Below are 22,010 nucleotides of genomic sequence, written 5' to 3' on the forward strand. Positions count from 1 at the left end.
CTAAAGGAGCCGCCAAACTCAACAGAAGCTGAAAGTTACGTTGTGCTGCTTTAAAGGAAGAGAGGACAAGTGAGGACAGGGCAGAGAGGAGGATCCTCTTACCAGGAGGAAGGTCCTGATGTCGGGGATCTTATTCAGCTCCATGAGGAGCCGCAGGGCCTTCTCGTGGTTGCTGCAGTACTCGCCGTAAACCGAGAAACTCTGCTTCTGCAAAAGAGAGGAAACACACGGGTCAGGCCTGATACCGGGGGGGGGGGGGGGGCACCGCGGGCCTGATACCAGGGGGGGGTGATGGTAGAGAAGACAGAACCGGAGGAAAAGCTCCAGCTCCAACAGTTTAACAGGTTTCAGGAGGGAAAGAGCTTCACAAATCAGCGCAACGAGTTCAATAACCGACTTGCTTCATTTAGCCTGATGAAGAGTGACAAGTTTATCCATCCGTATAAAAATGTCTGGTAGTTCCTCAGAAATCTCATGTTTTTACACGTCAGTCTTCACAGTCAAATCAGGATGTGAAATATTACACAAACTTTCCTTGTAATTTCCTACATTAGTTATAAAGTATTATTATAACTGATCGTAGGGCTCTGCTGTGTCCTCTTCATGTGGAAATTATACATATTGTTCCATTACTGTTGGATGTGGGTTCATTTGAAATAATAATGATGAAATAATCTGGTCAGAGCTGGTAGAGGAGCCAAAAATTGTACTCAAGTAAAAGTACTGTTACTTCAGAATAATATGACTCAAGTAGAAGTAAAAAGTAGTCATCCAAATAATTACTTGAGTAAAAGTAAAAAAGTACTTGGTGAAAAAACTACTCAAGTACTGAGTAACTGTTGAGTAACGTCTGATTTATTTTTTTAACACAACCATTCAATCAGACAAAAGTACAAAATAATCATATTCAGGGAAATTAAATCAATAAAATAATAAAATAAATTAAAATTAATAAAAAATAAAAAATAGCTTAAATTAAAATAAGCTTAAAGTAAATTCAAGTACTTTAATACATAATAAAATAAATAAAATAATAACAGAATAAAAAATAAAAATAAATTAAGCACAAGTAGGACAAAATGTCAAGCCTTTGTACTTTTCTTTTTTAACCAGGCAGAACTAGAACAAACATGAACTCATAGAAACTCTGTGTGTGTTTGAGTCTGTGTAAATGTGACAAAACATGCAAAAACAAACATTTTTACCAAAGAATCACCCAGTGATGTCATGAGATTGACGCGTACGCAGATAAAAGGGATAAAAGAAAAGTAACAGCTCAACGTAGCCTAATGTAGCGGAGTAAGAGGAACAGTTTCTTCTTCACAAATCTACTCAAGTAAAAGTAAAAAGTATAGTGATTCAAAACTACTCCTAAAAGTACAACATTTCCCAAAACTTACTCAAGTAAATGTAACTCGTTACTACCACCTCTGAATCTGGTATTATATCAAGTTTAAAGTACAATAAATCTTAACCTTTGGTGATGACACTTGGGAAACAGACTAGAAATATTTGTTCTTATTTAAGAAGCTGATTGCGTACAAAGACCATTGTGACAAAACAGAACGTGACATCTTCTCTTACTGCAGAAGGGCCTGCAGTACAGAAGTTTGCAACCAACCAAAATCACTTGTGAAGAAATAAAACATTTCAAAACTCTATCCAGTAACATACGTCAACCGACCCTCTCACTTCTCTTAAAGTCAAATTGCATTTGACATCGTAGTGGAAATAAAATCAACAGGACGCGCCACTTCCTCTTTTCTCTCAGGTGAAAGCATCCGCCTGTGCAGCCAGCGTGCAGCAGCAGCACAGAAACAGACACTAGCCTATGGAGTAAGATCACTTCCAAAAAGATGTGTCCATGTTATAACTATTCGTAATGATAAACATTTGTATGTAAATAAAAAAGTTGTACCCAAAATGCTGCTGTCACACACATGAGTCTGATAAATGATTAGGGTTAGAATTGTTTTCATGTGAGTATGAATCTAAAAGCTGTGAGTGCAAAGTCTTGTGAATACAACTGTAATTTCTACGACTACGAGTCTTCACTGTGAACACGAATTCAAGTTTATGGGTATGAGTCGAAAAACTGTTGAAATGACGTCACAGGCAGTTACACGCCTCTGAAGTTTGCAAAAAGTCAAACTTCAGAGGCATGTTATCATTTATCCTAACCTTTATTGGAATGTACATCCAAGTTTAGTTGCAGGAATCTGAGGGAACGGATGTAAGAACAAAACTGGACAAGAACATCTGAAACAACCACAACCAAATTCACTCTATCCGGATGGAGCAATTTAACTGGATAGTTTTTATTAAAGGCCAAAATGAAATAGAGTAACGAGGCTGTTTTTAAAATGTAAGGAGTAAAAAGTACAGATAATTGCGTGAAAATGTAAGGAGTAAAAGTAAAAAGTCGTCTGAAAAATAATTACTCCAGTGAAGTATAGATAACCAAAACTTCTACTTAAGTAAGGTAACGAAGTATTTGTACTTGGTTACTTGACACCTCTGGTGTGTTTGTGCTCTCGTCCGGACTGTAAACGCTGCCCGTCGTTTACATCGCGCTGCTCACTTGTGTTAAACCTCATGTACTAAAGACTTTCACTTCCCTCTTCTCAAGAAAAGAGAAAAGAACAGACACAAGAACGCGGTTATTCTGGGTGTCATGGGGCTGTAAAACGGATGCTGAGCAGGGACCGACTCTGATGTTTATGTGGGAGTGAAATGACATTAACATCCAGTTCTGGGCTGGAGTCTGTCGCTTCAATGGTGTCGTTACCGTTTAAAGTTTTCCTAAAAGGTGCGGATCTTGAAACCCAGCGACTGAATTCTGGGCCCTGGAAGTCAAAACCTTCAGGCAGCAACGTTAAGATTTGAGGTTGAAAGCGACAGTGACAGAACCTGCAGGTTTGGATTTCACTTGCAAGGTTGTTTCAAATGACAGTTTCAGTTTCTGGAGCTCCAGATGAGACTCCAGCGTGCACACGGTTTCACATCCCAGTAGTCATTAAGAATACATACCAGGCTTGGATCGGCTGCAGCGTGTACAGTTAGGCTCGGCTGTGCCACCATTGTCTTCAGTATGCTGAATTAATAATGCGTTTCGAGCTACTTGGCAGTGTTTACTCACACAGCCACGGGCTGTGTTGCATACTGAGATGAAACTCAACGTGAGCTTGGCTAAAGCTCGGCTAAAGCTCGGCTAGTATGGAGTACAGACTCTGCAGAACTCGGTTGCTTTCCTCCATCCCTGAGCCGGCAGGCCGAGGGGAGACCCCCCCATACATGTCAAAGCAAGAGAAAACGTCCCCTTCATAATAGGTCCCCTTTAAATACATTATGCTGCAGTAAAGTTACCAAACAAAAGTTATTACAATACTTATAGGCAAGTAGTCATCATATCTCCTGCTCTCTGAAACACATGTTAATGCTCAATAGTACACATATATGCTTCTTTAATATATTTACATTAGGCAAGGCAAATTTATTTACTGTATATAGCACAATTCAACACAAGGTAATTCAAAGTGCTTTACATTGACATTAAAAGCGGCAAGACATAATTAGACAGTAAATAAATAGGTAAGAATAAGTAAAGAAGTAAAATAATAAAAAGCACAAGCTGTTAAAAATAAGGGTAGTAGAATACAGCAGGTAAGTTTAATTTAAGAGTACGCTTGAGTAAACACTTACTATACTATTATACTAAGATACATTCATTTTCAATGGCTTTTGTCCTTAATGGCTTTTTTCCCCCTTACATTACTTTTACTTTTATACTTTAAGTAGTTTTGAAACCAGTACTTTTATACTTTTACTTGAGTAAAAAACTTGAGTTGATACTTCAACTTCTACAGGAGTATTTTTAAACTCTAGTATCTATACTTCTACCTGAGTAATGAATGTGAATACTGAAGACACCTCTGACACCCACATCCATGTTTTAAGGAGGATCCAGCACCGGGAGCTGCAGCCGGGACCTCGTAGCCTACTAGGAATGGGTGACATTTAACCGTTCACGATAAACCATCAAAAAAATTCTCCACAGTAAGAATTTGTATCTCACGGTAAAAATGATAAATTCCGGTTTTTGTGTAAAGCTGATTTATGGTTCTGGGTTAAATCGACGCAGAAGGAAGGAAGGAAAGAAGGAAGGAAGGAAGGAAGGAAGGAAGGAAGGAAGGAAGGAAGGAAGGAAGGAAGGAAGGAAGGAAGGAAGGAAGGAAGGAAGGAAGGAAGGAAGGAAGGAAGGAAGGAAGGAAGGAAGGAAGGAAGGAAGGAAGGAAGGAAGGAAGGAAGGAAGGAAGGAAGGAAGGAAGGAAGGAAGGAAGGAAGGAAGGAAGGAAGGAAGGAAGGAAGGAAGGAAGGAAGGAAGGAAGGAAAGAAAGAAAGAAAGAAAGAAAGAAAGAAAGAAAGAAAGAAAGAAAGAAAGAAAGAAAGAAAGAAAGAAAGAAAGAAAGAAAGAAAGAAAGAAAGAAAGAAAGAAAGAAAGAAAGAGGATAAATTCCCGTTGATGAGGTTTTTGTGTAACAAACATGGTGGATCTGAGAGAGAGATAGATTTATATTTACAAAGGTGGAGTTGAATTGATATTTTTTTTATCGTCATTTTTATCGTTACTTGGATAAATGCCAGAAATTATCGTGATCATTTTTTAGTCCATACCGCCCATCCCTACCTCGTACGGCAGGAAACCTCCGATTCTGCTGAGCTGATGCAAGACTGGATGTGGCATTTACGTCCACACATACAGAACGATGCAGCAACGTAAAGAGGACCCGTAAATATGTCTGTAAACGTAAAACTGTTCTACTTAAAGTCGGGATTTAACGATTAATCAGTAAATTACTTGAGGACGAGGACGAGGCAATTATTTGATATAAACTTCCAGAACTTTTTTAATGCCCAATACTGCGTTTAACGTGATTATTTAAAGGTCCCTAGGGAAGGCACAGATAAAGCCTCTAATGCCTCATTTCCATTCGGCATTTACATCCCTAACTTAATGTCATGTACATAAAACCTATTCTTGAGAGGAAATTAAAGCTAATCAGAATATTCACAGCACACTATCATTAAGGAAATAAACTTGAGCATGAACGTGATCTCCAAACTTTAGAAGCTTCATGGTGAGCCTAATGAAGTAAATGTGGGGAATAACTTTCCATTAAAGCTGCAAGCAGCGATGAACGGGCCCTCGCACTCACGGCCACCGTCCCCATTAGCATATCAGACATGACACCACCCACGACTTCCTATGTCAAACCATTCAAAAGTTATAGCAGAAAATGGGGACAACCAATCAGAAGAAGGGGCGGGGCTAATTCAAGCCAATGAAGGTCAAGGACTCCATACCGATTCCGGTGACACCACCCACAACTCTCTATGTCAAACCATTCAAAAGTTATGGTAAAGAAAAGTATTCTAGGGGGCGCTGTTGAGCCGTTAGGCCACGCCCATTAATGCAAACCATTAAATATCAAATTTATCACCAGGCCTGGCTTGCATGCAAAATTTGGTGACTTTTGGAGAACTATCAAATATGGACCAATCAGATGAAGGGAGGGCGCGCTTTTTGGCATCTAGCTTCGCCACGGTAACACTTTTGAAAAGAAAAAAAGTAATGTGTGGTGTCGGAGGATGGAGACGCACATTTTGATGTATAACACACCTGGGTGCACGTTACGGTTCGGGCCGTATTAATTCTCGAAGGAATGGCTCATATTGCTCCAAAATTATGCGATTAATTCAAAATGTTCAAAATGGCCGACTTCCTGTTTGGTTTCGGCCATGGCGCCAAGAGACTTTTCTTTAAGTTGTGACATGATACAGGTGTGTACCGATTTTCGTTCATGTACGTCAAACCGTATTATGGGGCTTGAGGCACAAATTTTTTTCTGTCTGAACCAATCAGATGAAGGGAGGGCGCGCTTTTTGGCGTCTAGCGTCGCCATGGTAACACTTTTGAAAAAAAAAAAAAAGTAAAGCGTGTTGTCACAGGACAGAGACGCACATTTTGATGTATAACACACCTGGGTGCACATTACGGTTCGGGCCGTATTAATTGCCGAAGGAATGGCATAAATTTTGCCAAGATGACACGATTAATTCAAAATGGCCGACTTCCTGTTCGGTTTCAGCCATGGCGCCAAGAGACTTTTCTTTAAGTTGCGACATGATACAGGAATGTACCGATTTTCGTGCATGTACGTCAAACCGTATCGTGGGGCTTGAGGCACAAAGTTTTCTAGGGGGCGCTGTTGAGCCATTAGGCCACGCCCATTAATGCAAACCATTAAATATCACATTTTTCGCCAGGTCTGGCTTGCCTGCAAAATTTGGTGACTTTTTGGGCACGTTTAGGGGGGCAAAAAGGCCCTCCTTTCGTCAGAATAAAAATAATAAAAATTCCTACAGATACAATAGGGCCTTCGCACTGAAAGTGCTCGGGCCCTAATTATGAGGCGTTTAAACAAAAAGTCCCCCAGCATGCTTATTTTAAAGCATTACTCCTACCAGCTTGTGCAAATAAAAACACGCTCTCCAAAAGGCTGCTATTCATTGCAACACTTATGTAAGCAGGTATTTTACGCGTCTGCTTCAGCAGACAGTTGGAAAAAAAAAGAAAACCCCCAGAAATAAACAGACGGCCGAGTTTCCAAGCATCCGTGTCATATGTGGCATCACTTCTTCGGGTTACTTGTGCCGGAGCCGAACTGTGTCATGTTTTGGTAAAAGCTCAGACTGGAGCATCTGGCTGTTAAGTGAACATTACCGGTCGTGCACATGTGAGCGATGTCAGCGCGCACTTATAATCCTGCAGGATATGTTCAGCGGCCGAATCTTAAACACCCATTTCAGCTTTCAATCTCCATCTGCAACTGGATCCCTCTGCTGACAAAAACAACACGCCTGTTTGCAAGCGTGTTTACAACTACGGCCCAGTGCCGAGGTATTTCCTTTCCTCGGGTGACAACAACGACACAGTCAATTCAGCCACCTCGAAAAAAGAAAAGTACCTTATGAGTCTGACCGGGGCCGAAAAGGGAAGCTTTAATTTCTCCCCAGTTCATTTTTCTAATCACTTCTCTGAAAGGCATTGGCTGTTCTCGAAATAGCTCAAAGACTCGGGCTGTTCCTTTGATAAACTTAAACTTATTTGAATTCTTCATCAGTGAAATGTTTTCCTACAAGCTTAAGTGAAATAGTTTCACACTCACACGAGGAGTTCAGACAAAGCATAATGACGTGACTGTTGCCCTGTGCACAGCGACCCCGTGTACTTTCGTTAAAACACCGCAAATACTCACGTCCTCAATTTATCCTTGAAATGCAAGTACCTTGGCAAGTTTTTTTAGATTTAAAAAGAAAAAGAGCTTCAGATCCATCAGTGTGTGAACATTTGGACCCAAAAAAACGAGACTCATTGAGGAAATTTGTCCAAAGTCCAAATTCGTCTCAAAACCCACCTTTTCTCCTCGGCTTTTAACAGCTAGCAAGACAGTTGGGTTTATTTTATCCTTTTATTCTTTATTTTATTATTTTATCTTCTATTCTATCCTTTTTATTCACTTAACTTATCATGATTGTTTTATTTATGTGCCTTGTGTTTTATGGTGTTTTGTTCGGTGGCCGAGACCCGCCATTGCGGAAAATTAAAGAAACGCTGCAAATAAAATAAACGCTTTTCAAATAAAATAAACGCTGCAAACAAAAAGAAACGCTGCTGCAGATAAAAGAAACGCTGCAAATAAAATAAAATGACGCAAATAAAAAAGCCACAACGGAAGTGAATTACCGGGGACTGTTTTTGCCGATGCACCGGTGTTGCACATTAAAAATTACATGTAGCGACGTTGAACACTAACCTTTTCACTTATTTTCTCGTTCGTTGTTCTTCTTATTACTCGCTCTTCTTATTTCTTCCTTTTCACTTACGTCTTCGTCTTCTTCTTCTCCTCTCACGTAAAAAACACCGGTGCATCAGCAAAAATAGTCCCCGGTTGCTGCAGCGTTTCTTTATATTTGCAGCGTTTATTTTATTTGCAGCGGCGTTTGTTTTTATTTTCAGCGTTTATTTTATTTGCAGCAGCGTTTCTTTTTATTTGCAGCGTTTCTTTAATTTTCCGCAATGGCGGGTCTCGGCCACCGTACAAAACACCATAAAACACAATGCATCGGCAAAAACAGTCCCCGGTAAATCACTTCCGTTGTGGCTTTTTTATTTGCGTCATTTTTTTATTTTATTTGCAGCGTTTCTTTTATCTGCAGTGGCGTTTCTTTTTGTTTGCAGCGTTTATTGTATTTGCAAAGCGTTTATTTTTTTTGCAGCGGCGTTTGTTTCTGTTTGCAGCGTTACTTTTATTTTCAGCAATGGCGGGTCTCGGCCACCGTAGTTTTGTCTTCCATTTGCCTGTCCAGCACTTTGGACCATGTTGGTGTTTTTAAAGTGCTTTATAAATAAAGTTGACTTGACTTGACTTGACAAAGTAAGTCAGATTGTGTGTTTTATTAACTAAATTGAAAATCAAATACAAAAAAAAGGTCTTTATTTGATGTATTTTTCTTAAACACGTCTGTGGAGTCTCACCCCACGTTGGCAGAGACGGAACAATCAATGAATCTTCCCGGTTTTCTGCCCTAAATGTGACTGGCAGACAGTCTTGCAATGCGGGACCAGAACAATGCGGGAGGTTAATCAAAGCGCGGTCATGGTGTTGACCCGTGTGGAGGTCAAGGGCCACAGCTGGAGGGCCCAGACGGGGCCACTGATTGGCTGAGAGGTGTCGGTGCTGAAGGAGACAAAGGTCACGGGCTGGTGATGGAAGTGTAATGGATATGCAGGAACAAAGGTGCTGTGTGGGAAGCTCAATTCCTCAACGGGGGGGGGGGTAAATTTATCATACGAAGACGGTGGTTGAAAATTCACACAAACTTGAAGAAATGCAAAAAGTAGAAAGAAATGCATCCACTTTGGAATCAATTTGTTACAAAAAAAAAAATCAAAACTGTAAAACAAAGTCCAGCATACATGGATGTCTAAAACAAAGGAATGGCACCGCCTCTTACGTCTTCCTCCACCGAGGCGAGAGCAGAGGTGAAGGTGCGGGTTCATCTGTCCGTTAAACTGTCGGCAGATGATGCAAAAACCACCTGGTCCAACGTCATGAAGTTTGTCGTCTTACACTGATTTTCTGCACTGAAACATAACTGACACAAGGAACTACATCTACTTCTTTGCCAATCTGTCTTAAGTTGTTTTGAAGTGATGGATGTTAGGGATGGGCGGTATGGACTAAAAAATGTATCACGATAATTTCTGGCATTTATCCCGATAACGATAAAAATGACGATAAAAAAATACTAATTCAACTTCACCTTTTCAACTATAAATCTATCTCACTCTCAGATCCACCATGTTTGTTACACAAAAACGTCATCACAAGAATTTATCTTCCTTCCTTCCTTCCTTCCTTCCTTCCTTCCTTCCTTCCTTCCTTCCTTCCTTCCTTCCTTCCTTCCTTCCTTCCTTCCTTCCTTCCTTCCTTCCTTCCTTCCTTCCTTCCTTCCTTCCTTCCTTCCTTCCTTCCTTCCTTCCTTCCTTCCTTCCTTCCTTCCTTCCTTCCTTCCTTCCTTCCTTCCTTCCTTCCTTCCTTCCTTCCTTCCTTCCTTCCTTCCTTCCTTCCTTCCTTCCTTCCTTCCTTCCTTCCTTCCTTCCTTCCTTCCTTCCTTCCTTCCTTCCTTCCTTCCTTCCTTCCTTCACGTACGTTGTGCGTGGATTTAACGCAGAACCATAAATCAGTTTTACACAAAAACATCATCAACAGGAATTTATCTTTTTTACCGTGAGATACAAATTCTTACCGTGGGGAATTTTTTTGACGGTTTATCGTGAACGGTAAAATATCACCCATTCCTAGATGGATGTCGCTGAATTTCCTCCAGATGTTTCTGGGATGAGGTCATCTTTGACCACCATCATCTTATTTTGAGTTGAACTGGCTCCTGAGAAAATGAATCATTTCTTGCTTCTGTTTCACATGAAGTTATTATCAGGAATGTCATAGTATTACTTTAATTGCATCCCTGTTACGAAAGCCTTTAATTACATGTTTCAACTTTTCATAATTAGTCGTCATCATACAGTCATTTGTTATTAAATATAAATGCAAGTTTATTTTCTTTAATGAGGCTGACTTAATTGGAGAAAAACTTATTTTATGCAGAAAATCCAAAAAATAATCTGGGCCGAGTTAAAACTCCCGGCACCTGCAGCGTTCCCTCTCAGTCTGTTTTCCATCTATTACCCGAAGGGGAGAGTGATGGAAAAAAGAAAAAAAGAAACACTTTAGCTCCTTTAATCAATTTCTCCTAGCCGTCACTTGACCTTGCAGCGTGACAGCTCGCACATGTGTGAAGGTACATTTGGATGAGCCAGATTCTCCAGAGGTGATTAAATGTCATGCGTGGGGCGGCCAGGTAACAGACAGATTGCATAACGACTTCCCGACAAGGGAAGGCGTATTTTTCAGTCATTTCTCAGAAGAAGAAACCCCCAGTTTGGAGGAAGACAGTGTCGGGTGTTTGTGCAGCGGCCACACAGAAAAAAAAAAAATAAAAATTCCCCACGATAAGAATTTGTATCTCACGGTAAAAACGATAAATTCCCGTTGATGACGTTTTTGTGTAAAGCTGATTTAAGGAAGGAAGGAAGGAAGGAAGGAAACAAAGAAAGAAGGAAGGAAGAAAACAAGGAAGGAAGAAAACAAGGAAAGAAGGAAGGAAGGAAGAAAACAAGGAAAGAAGGAAGGAGGGGAGAAAAGAGGAAGGGAAGAAGGAAGGAAAGAGCAGTAGGAAAGAAAGAAGGAAGGTAAAAAAGAAGGAAGGAAGGAAGGAAGGGAGGAAGGAAGGAAGGAAGGAAGGAAGGAAGGAAGGAAGGAAGGAAGGAAGGAAGGAAGGAAGGAAGGAAGGAAGGAAGGAAGGAAGGAAGGAAGGAAGGAAGGAAGGAAGGAAGGAAGGAAGGAAGAAAACAAGGAAAGAAGGAAGGAAGGGAGAAAAGAGGAAGGGAAGAAGGAAGGAGAGAGCAGGAGGAAGGAAGGAAGGAGAGAGCAGGAGGAAGGAAGGAAGGAAATGAGCCTGAAAGAAAGAAAGAAAGAAAGAAAGAAAGAAAGAAAGAAAGAAAGAAAGAAAGAAAGAAAGAAAGAAAGAAAGAAAGAAAGAAAGAAAGAAAGAAAGAAAGGACGGACGGACGGACGGACGGACGAACGAAAGATTCCCATTGCTGTAGTTTAGTAGTATTTAGTATCTTTTAGAGCAGTGATTTGGCTCCAAAGACTGAATGTGGTGATAGATTTATAGTTAAAAATGTGGAGTTGAATTGGTATTTTTTTATCGTCATTTGTATCTTTATCAGGATAAATGCCAGAAATGATCGTGATACATGTTTTAGTCCATCCCTACTCCGGTGTGCCGGTGACACTGGCCCTGAAACTGTCCTGCAGGCTGGAGGTGGAACACCTCGCTGATCGGGTGAAAGTGAATGTAAGACGGATGATGAGAGAGGAACAAACAGAATGAGACTGAAGGAGCCTGAGATTGAGAGCTAGCAGAAAAACATTGTCCCCTCGCTGAGTTACACAGCATCTCTTCCTCCGCGGACACAGACCCGTCTTTGTTTGCTCCCCGGGGCCATTGGAGTTCAAACGCAGGGGAACTGGGAGGGTGAGGCCGTGTGTGCTGGGGCTGCAGAAACGAGAGGAATCTCTGTAGGGACTGATGGAGCAGCAAAAAAAAGAGAGATGGTTGGCCTGGACCTGAATTGTGAGAGGCTGCAGGAGGGGATGCTTCATGTGAGACAGGGAGAATTAAGGGGTATTTGTGAGCTTTTCCTGCATCTGTGGCCACTGATAGCGTGTGAAAAGAGAGAGAGAGAAAGTGTGTGTTTCTGCATGGAAGCCCTGCCATATGCATGCAGAGGTGGGTAGTAACGAGTTACATTCACTCCGTTACATTTACTTGAGTAAGTTTTGGGAAATTGGGGTGACGACATCCACTGCAAATCCAGGAAGCAGGAACACACGGAGACACACGTCAAGCACTGGAAATCTGCAAAAAAAAAAACCACAAACAAAACACAAAACCGACACGGAGCCGACCAAAACACGAACAGCAATCGACCAAAATCTTGAAATCTGATCGCAGTCTGAGCTAAGCTACCGCTACCGCTACCTAACCCCAAAAACTACAGAGCAAGCATGCAGGTGAACAAGCCAGTGTGTATGTCTATGTGTGTGTGTGTGTGTGTGTGTGTGTGTTAGTATATGTGTGTGTGTGTGTGTGTGTGTGTGTGTGTGTGTGTACATGTCTTTGTGGCTATGTGTGTGTGTGTGTATGCATATGTTTGTGTGGCTGTGTATGTGTGTGTATATGTATGTGACTGAGTGGCTATATGTGTGTGTGTGTGTGTGCATGCGTGTGTACATGTCTTTGTGGCTATGTGTGTGTGTGTGTGTGTGTGTGTGTGTGTGTGTGTGTGTGTGTGTGTGTGTGTGCATGCGTGTGTACATGTCTTTGTGGCTATGTGTGTGTGTGTGTGTGTGTGTGTGTGTGTGTGTGTGTGTGTGTGTGTGTGTGTGTGTGTGTGTGTGTGTGTGTGTGTGTGTGTGTGTAATAAACCAAACAAAGCTCCACCTGAAGTGTATCTATAGTGGGGGAGGGGGGGGGAGCAACCCCGCCACCCGCGAGACCAGAGGCCGACAAGGAAGAACTCGGAACCCAGGCCACCGGCAACCCCACAGAGGGGAGAAGTAGGAGGGAGGCAACCCACCGCCTGCGAGGCCCCCCCCCTACTACTTTTTCACTTCTACTTGAGTCATATTATTCTGAAGTAACAGTACTTTTACTTGAGTACTCTACCAGCTCTGCATGCATGTGTATGTGCTTGTGCACACGCGTGGGCCGTGTACTCACAAACTGGAGGAAGACGTGTCCCAGGGCCTGCTGGGGCTGGGGTTCAGGCTGCAAACCTGCCTCCACAGCAGAGAGCACCTCTTTGTGCAACTCCAGGATGTCCTCGATGTTTGAAAACAGGATCTATTAAAGAAAAAAAAATGGTGTAAAGGGAAGGGATGCAGAGGAAGGAAGAGATACCGGGGAAGGGTGGGAAGACGAGAAGGAAAAAGGGTAAGGACACGTGAGGGAAGAAAATTAAATGACTTCATATTTCATCATTGCACCTGTTGGTGTAATATGCAATATAATCACAAAAAAAAAAGGATTTAAACCCGGTTCCTACCTTGACATGTTCAGGTGAGAGACACTGTTGGTCGTCTGCAGTTTGTCTGATTCTGTGTAAAAATGCCTGAGGAGAAAAAAAAACGGAAACTAGTTAAAAAAGCAAAAATGCTGCGTGTGTTTTACTGTTTCTACGACAAGGATGTGAAGCATTTGGCTCTCTGGGAGATAATAAATGTAAAAATAGAGAGAAAGGGGAAATGCATGAGGCGTGTTGCTGACCAGAGAGTCTGGAAGTGAAAGCTCAAGGTCCGTGGACTGATGATATCAACTGGAGTGCTCTTGGTTTTGCAGCAACAGATGCCGTACACACAGCAGGAGAACGTTTAAAGCGACAGCCAGATGTACACTCGAGGAAAAAAAGAGGAAAACTGTCTATACCCGTCCCTCAGGTGCAACAGAGCGTTACACTATGTGACAAAACATGTTTTTCACATTATCTTGTGACACTCAAAGCTCAGTGTACGTTCTCCTGAAAGACACCGCACCTGAGCGTTCAGCCGTGAGCCACACACACACACACACACACACACACACACACACACACACACACACACACACACACACACACACACACACACACACACACACACACACACACACACACACACACACACACACACACACACACACACACACGTTTTTGTGTAAAGATGATTTATGGTTCTGTGTTAAATCCACACACAACGTACGTGAAGGAAGGAAGGAAGGAAGGAAGGAAGGAAGGAAGGAAATGAGCCAGAAAGAAAGAAAGAAAGAAAGAAAGAAAGAAAGAAAGAAAGAAAGAAAGAAAGAAAGAAAGAAAGAAAGAAAGAAAGAAAGAAAGAAAGAAAGAAAGAAAGAAAGAGCAGTGATTTGGCTCCAAAGACTGAATGTAGTGATAGATTTATAGTTACAAAGGTGGAGTTGAATTGGTATTTTTTTATCGTCATTTTTATCGTTATCGGGATAAATGCCAGAAATTGCACGCACGCACGCACGCACGCACGCACGCACGCACGCACGCACGCACGCACGCACGCACGCACGCACGCACGCACGCACGCACGCACGCACGCACGCACGCACAGCCTTCACCAAGGACGGCCGTAACCGGCTCACGTCAAGTCGGGCTTTGCTTATGCTGCAGTTTCAAGTGTTTGTTTTCATGCTTGTCAATCAGGATTCACAAAAAAAGTGAGGACAGAGGAAGTGAATCTGCAAACAGTTTCCTTTCTCCCGTCTTCCCCTTTTCTCTGTCTATCAGCCTGTGCTTGACAGGCTCTGTGCGTCTCAGATTGATCGTCTGCCTCATCTCCAGACAGCAATACAATCTTGAAAAGAAAGGGATCGGGGAAGAGGTGATGTGCATCCCCAAACCCATGAACTCTCTGAAACCTCCATCATCCGGCAGGCGTGTCATCCGTCTGGCTGCGTTTGCTGCTTCGATCCTGGGCGCTGATCGTGTGCAACGTGGCAAAGGAAAGAAGAAATGGGTTCAGAAGGGTAAAAACTGGGACGGGAATGCAAATTAAAAAACAAAAAAATAAAGTGTTATGGTGTAGACTGTCAGTCGTCTTAAAAACATTTCACCATACAGCACACCCAGCCTGGTAGATCAGACCCACATGCAGAAAGGTGGAGGGTCTGAAAACCACCCATAGGGCCTCCAACTGGTCACTTATCAATGGTTACCAACGGTTACGCTACGAAAAATCAGAGTCAACGGGAGAGAGTGTGCACTGCAAAAACTCAAAATCTTACCAAGAATATTTGTCTTATTTCTAGTTAAAATGTCAAATTTTTAGTCAAAAAATCTCATTACACTTAAAACAAGACTCATTACCAGAAAAATAACTTGCTATTTGACAATTTTCACCTGTTTCAAGTAAATTTTCACTTGAAATAAGTAGAAAAATCTGCCAGTGGAACAAGATTTATCTTCTTATTACAAGCAAAACAATCTTGTTCCATTGGCAGATTTTTCTACTTATTTCAAGTGAAAATCTGCTTGAAACAGGTGAAAATTGTCAAATAACAAGTTATTTTTCTGGTAATGACTCTTGTTTTAAGTGTAATGAGATTTTTTGACTAAATATGAGACATTTGAACTAGAAATAAGAGAAAAAAAGTTTTTGCAGTGAGGTGGTCTTTAATATTACGATGAAAGTCTCCATAATTATGGTTTCTTATCAGGTGAGATCTGTACTTTATACCGCTGGGTTTAGACCTTGAATACACAAGTACCTGTGCTTCATTCTCACCAGCCTGACCGGCTACTTGAGTCTGACGTGAACCGCTTTGACCTGAAGCACAGATTGATTAATTTAAACCAGTCCAGGCTTGGTTCATGAGAATATTATCCAGCAATGTCTAAACCCTCCCGTAAACATGACGAGACACATCTGCTGATGTCAGAAACAGTTACCTGAGATGGAAAACCTGCCGCCCGTCAGCATCTCCATTAGGAAGTAATTACCATATTTTCTGGACTATAAGCCGCTACTTTTTTCATAGGTTTTCAACCATGCAGCTTATACAAAGGTGCGGCTATTCTGTGGATTTTTCTTCCACCACTCGGGGCGCTCTAACCAGAATTAGAATCAAAACTAAGACAAAATAAATGCAAAGAAGAATACGCTACTTCTTCTTTAGCAGATAGAAGTAGGTAGAAGCAGATTTCAAACAGATAAATAGATAAATAAATACGGGTTATTTTCTCTTGGTTCTGTCCTGTTTTAATCAGCAAAGTTGCTGCCGTGTTAAAAGACACTGTTAGGAAAGGATCTATTTAGGTACAAACATGTACGTCATTTACAGTTCAAAATCCTTCTGTACATGTAGTAAATATCTAATCTAACAACTTAAATATCTGCGGCTTGCATATCTTTTTTTTTTTTTTTTAAATAGAGCGGATGCGGCTTATATGCAGGTGCAGCTTATAGTCCAGAAAATACGGTACTCAGAGTTGGAGAGATGTTTTTATCACAAAACTGTGGAAAGGATGCGTCTTCCTAAGACATATTAATACTGTTATTGCCCATAATACCTTATTTTAGGTATGTTCACTATTATTAATTCTAACCAGTCATTGAAAACACCTCAGTCCAGACTGCAGTCTGAGTAAACACGGACACGGTTTGTGCTCTCCTCCTCGTCCTCGTCTCCCAGAATCCAGGCCAGTGTGGGTCATGACGGTGAATAGACAGAGCCTCCAATTTTCTTTTCAAATAAACCTAATGTGCTTTGTAACGGAACAATGAAGACAGCCAACACAACCCTGGGATGAGACCTGGTGTGAAAGGAGCTCTGTTGCTCCGTCCCTCCATCCTCCCTGCTGGTCCTGCTGTCGCCACATCTGTGTGGCCGTTTGTTTCACTCCCGTCTGAATCCTGGCCGTCCAACACGTCAATCACCAATCGCTCCACCTTTTCCTTCTCAAATCTCAGCCCGTTTCACCATTGTTCCTTTTTTTTTCTTATTTTTGTCTCCTTTACCTCCTTTACCTTCTATTGCAGGGATGTCAAACTCATTTTGCTTGGCGGGCCGGATTTGACCCATTATTTTCTTGCGGGCTGCACGCTCAAAATAACCAAAACGGTGCGGAAATGTTTTTCTCTAATTCTTTTTTTTTTTTTTTACTATTGTTATCTAATCTACGACGGAGTATTAGGGCCAAACTAAGACAAAAAAAAATTGGAAATTACGAGAATAAAGTCAAAACCTAATGTTGCGAGAATAAAGTCGTAATTTTACGACTTTATTCTCGTAATTTTACGACTTTATTCTCGTAATTTCCATTTTTTTTTTTGTCTTAGTTCTTAGTTTAGCCCTAATACTCCGTCGTACTAATCCAATATCAGATTAGTTAATTTTAAAGGAAATATGCACTTTGTTTACACTCTAATTATGTAAAATATATTTCTTCAGGATCTTTTCTTGAAATTTCTTGTTTTTTTTCAAATGATGTAAGATACTTTTAATATCATTTTACAAAGATAAACAGAAACAAGTATGTTTTTTTTATAGGAAATTTAATTAAAAGCAAAATCTTACATCCGAGAGTGTTTCTTTGTGATTTAGAGATTTTTCCAGTACAATTAAGTGTATTTATTTTTAAAAATTGTCGCAGATATTTACGCCAGTGTGCCGAAAAAAGTCAGCACTTCTTTTTTAACTGTTTTACTTTGTCACTATCCTCGTATTCAAAACTGAAATTCTCCAAATAAATATCTTCTATCATCTTTTTTAGCAGTGATATTTTTCCTGCGAAAATATATAATAGTAGTCAGTTAATAAAAATAAACGACCGTCTACAAAGAAATAAAAACGGCAAATGCATTATAGAAAAAAAAAAAAAAAAAGTGGAAAACTGCTCTATTTGTGGAATAACGATGGATTTGTAGAAGAAATATATTATCGGATATGCTGCGATTCATGGCAATTATTTATGCCTTCCTTTTTAGTAAATTAACATTTCGTTTTTTTTGCGTTGGAAACTTCTCGCGGGCCGCATGAAAATCTCTCTCGGGCCGTATGCGGTCCACGGGCCGCACATTTGACACCCCTGCTCTATTGCATCGACTCTTTTCTCCCCTGACTGGAGGCGACTGAGGAAAGTCTGGTTTCTCGCCTGTTCTCGTCTCCTCTGCCGGGGAGAATCTCTCACACGACCGGCTCTGCCCATGTGGATCCGGGACAAGTCGCCATATGGGAGATTTAATTAGTGAGCGCCACCAGCGAAATCAGCTCACTCCCAAAACCAGTTAAGAAAATGAAACTACTGCTTCCCTGTAATACTGGTCTTAATTAGCGGCGTCACGGCTGACGGCTTTTGCTTTTTTTTTGGAAAAAAAACAGTCTCAGAAGCTAGTAAAGAAAGAAATAAAAATAGAGACCAACCCTAAAACTGTTACGTTTTGGAGGAAATGATAAAGTTTCCTCACAACCGTCTGGTTACTGGGTTTAATCTTGGGTGATGTGTGATTACAAGTGTCAGTGTTTGATTACAGACCAGGGTTTACTGTAAGTAAATCAGCAGCCTGCTGTTATATGAGGAACTGTAAAGCAGCAGCAAAGGTTCTTTAAATAACTTATAAAGACGAGGTGGGACGTCAAAACCACCTGTAGGTGAAATATATTTCTTTGTATCCAAATAAAATAACATTTTTTGATCATTTATTTGTTAATCTCTATTATGCAGAGGTGTCTTCAGTATTCACATTTATTACTCAGGTAGAAGTATAGATACTAGAGTTTAAAAATACTCCTGTAGAAGTTGAAGTATCAACTCAAGTTTTTTACTCAAGTAAAAGTATAAAAGTACTGGTTTCAAAACTACTTAAAGTATAAAAGTAAAAGTAATGTAAGGGGGAAAAAAGCCATTGAAAATGAATGCATCTTAGTATAATGCAAATATATTAGAGAAGCATATATGTGTACTATTGAGCATTAACATGTGTTTCAGAGAGCAGGAGATATGATGACTAGTTGCCTATAAGTATTGTAATGGTGCAAAAAGTCAAACTTCAGAGGCATGTTATCATTTATCCTAACCTTTATTGGAATGTACATCCAAGTTTAGTTGCAGGAATCTGAGGGAACGGATGTAAGAACAAAACTGGACAAGAACATCTGAAACAACCACAACCAAATTCACTCTATCCGGATGGAGCAATTTAACTGGATAGTTTTTATTAAAGGCCAAAATGAAATAGAGTAACGAGGCTGTTTTTAAAATGTAAGGAGTAAAAAGTACAGATAATTGCGTGAAAATGTAAGGAATAAAAGTAAAAAGTCGTCTGAAAAATAATTACTCCAGTGAAGTATAGATAACCAAAACTTCTACTTAAGTAAGGTAACAAAGTATTTGTACTTTGTTACTTGACACCTCTGCTATTATGTGTCTGTTAATTTCGTTGTGTGTGATTTGTTGTTTTGCGGTTCAAGTGTTTTTTGAGGCCACATATAAAATCTTGTTAAGGGCCACCAGACTCCCGGGGCCGGCCCTGAGGCCACATGTACAAAAACAACCACATGTTTACGCTCGCTGCTCTGGACGACTGTGTCACTTTCAAATTAACCGGACATGCGTGTTTTTGAGCAGTGAGAGGAAGCCCAGAGTGCCGGGAGTGCCCAGAGAAAACCCAAACAAGCACTGGGAGAACATGCAAACCCACACAGAAACCCCTGCTGGGACTCAAACCAGCGACAGCAGCCACTGCCGGTAGTTTTTTCTTTATAATCAGTTGACAGAAAAAATGTAAAATACCAGTACACTTAAGAATTTAATTAGTAGGGGCTTATCCAGTAGCTGTACTCTCCAGTTTTTTATGATTTTAATAACTTGTCATTACGCCGTTAGCACTAAACTAGCTACTTTTTTTTTTACTATGAGGTCTAGGAGTTAAATATATGGATGTTTATTTATCATTAAATGAAGTTGCAGGACAAACATTAAATGGCTTGGATTCATACTTTGCAATGAAATAGTCAGTAAATGTAATGATCACGTTGATCCTCAAAGGAAATTCCAACTTTAATTGATTAAGCCTTTTGGGTGGAACTAGCCTAGAAGTCTAGACGCACGGGTAGAAAACTTAAAGTTGCTTTGCAGGTACGTCTGGCTACCACCCATTAAATATGAAGAAAGTCTCGGTGGGCCAATTGAATCAGTCTATCTGGAGAACAACCCTGGGCGGGTTTAACATGATGACGATATATTCAGTACTCGAGTTGTAAAAAAAGAAAATCAGGGGGGATGGTGGATTTTATCATATGGGGACAGATAATTTGTGCTGATTACAAATAATATAATATATTACAAATAATAGCAGTGACCAAAACACCTGCAGAAATACTGCAGGAATGACATAGCAGCAGTTAAATGCAGCCTTCTGTAAGCTTTAAATATCCACTGGGCTTACATCAAATACATCAAAACACAACAATAAAAAACACTTTTCTGAACTTATCAATATGACTCTGTCCTTCACAGGATAAGTAACATGGATCACTGCAAAAACTCACAATCTTAACAAGAATATTTGTCTTATTTCTAGTTAAAATGTCTCATTTTAGTAAAAAAATCTCATTACACTTAAAACAAGACTCATCACTGGAAAAAAAACTTCTTATTTTAACTGATGCTAAAAAAGACAGAAGACTAATCTAAACTCTATCTGTTAATTTAATCCTCTGAACTCACGGACCACACACTTAACAGAAACCCATGTGATCTGAGAAGAAAAACACATATTTACTTGGTACGCAGTAGGTTAGATGATACATCACAAAGGCTATTGTGTTTTCTTTTTTATATTTAATTTGGTTACAATTGTGTTTTGTTTGCAGTCATATTTCTCAGCGATAAAGGTTAAAAGGTTAGCCCTCATTGGCTATTTTGGGTCTTCAGTCAAGAGAGGAGAATCATAACAAACATGATTGACATGTAGGATTGGATATCAGGCGAAACTCCAGCAGGAGCAGTCAACTAATCTTAATGACACTACGCTTTAAGGATTATTTAGACCAGGGGTCGGAAACCCAAAATGTTGAAAGAGCCGTATTGGGCCGAAAACACAAAAAACAAATATGTCTGGAGCCGCAAAAAATGAAGTCTTGTATAAGCCTTAGAATGAAGACAACACTTGCTGCATGTTTCTATATTAGTTAGAACTAGGTCCTCGGCTGCAAATGTAGCATGTTAATGTCTTTCCACATGACTCTTTTTGTTACTCGAATCTGTGGAAGAGTGTTAGGGCCAGGCATGAGAAAAATCAAAATAATATTTTAGAGGAGGAAGATTTTTTTTTCATTATGCACTTCGAGAAAAAAGTTGAAATGTCGGGAAAACATTCGAAATTTTGAGAAAAAAGTCAAAATGTCGAGAAAAAAGTTGAAATGTCGAGAAAACATTCGAAATTTTGAGAAAAAAGTCAAAATGTCGAGAAAAAAGTCGAAATGTCGAGAAAAAAGTCGAAATGTCGAGAAAAAAGTCGAAATGTCGAGAAAAAAGTCGAAATGTCGAGAAAACATTCGAAATTTTGAGAAAAAAGTCAAAATGTCGAGAAAAAAGTTGAAATGTCGAGAAAAAAGTTGAAATGTCGTGAAAAAAGTCAAAATGTCGAGGAAAAAAGTCGAAAGGACGAAGGAAGAAAAAAAGAGAAAAAAGGAAAAAATAAGAAAAAAGGAAAAAAAAGAAAAAAAAGAAGAAAAAGGGAAAAAAAGAGAAAAAAAAGAAGAAAAAAAGGAAAAAAAAAGGTCAAACATTTTTGAAAAAGCTCCAGGAGCCACTAGGGCGGCGCTAGAGAGCCGCATGCGGATCTGGAGCCATGGGTTGCCGACCCCTGATTTAGACAAATAATGGCTTGAGATGACCTCAAATCACATCACGTGTTTATCGTTGCTGTAAGGGGCAAATCGGGCTCAAAGTCGGGCGTTAAGGCTTTAACGGGTTGGACAAATGGGCTTGTTTGCTTTCTCTAATCAACGTGGAAAACGGCACCGATTCCCAGTGACCGAGTCATCGTGATGTGTTTACTGACACGAGAGAGAAAAACAAAAAAATTGGACTTCCCATAAGCATCCCCCCCTCCCAACACCAAACCAGACAGAAAGTACAGACCGGCCTGTTACTGTGCAGCTGCGTCCGGCTGGTCTAGTGACGATGATGATCTGATCACCTGTGACTTATGTCTCTCTGCTCTTTCTAACCTCGACTGGCTGAA

At 40.4% G+C, this 22,010-nt stretch overlaps 1 protein-coding gene across 1 annotated transcript in view; it reads right to left on the bottom strand.

Moving 5' to 3' along the window:
• Positions 1–22,010, bottom strand: part of prex1 (phosphatidylinositol-3,4,5-trisphosphate-dependent Rac exchange factor 1) — a 176,035-nt gene that overhangs the window by 143,362 nt on the left and 10,663 nt on the right. The window contains exons 2-4 of the mRNA XM_061734902.1: positions 13,304–13,369; positions 12,979–13,101; positions 103–207 (exon numbers count right to left, since the gene is read on the bottom strand). Of these exons, the coding sequence (XP_061590886.1) occupies positions 103–207; positions 12,979–13,101; positions 13,304–13,369 (294 nt within the window). The remainder of the gene's footprint in view (positions 1–102; positions 208–12,978; positions 13,102–13,303; positions 13,370–22,010) is intronic.

This window comes from Cololabis saira, chromosome 12, assembly GCF_033807715.1.
Source record: "Cololabis saira isolate AMF1-May2022 chromosome 12, fColSai1.1, whole genome shotgun sequence".
NCBI lineage: Eukaryota > Metazoa > Chordata > Actinopteri > Beloniformes > Belonidae > Cololabis > Cololabis saira.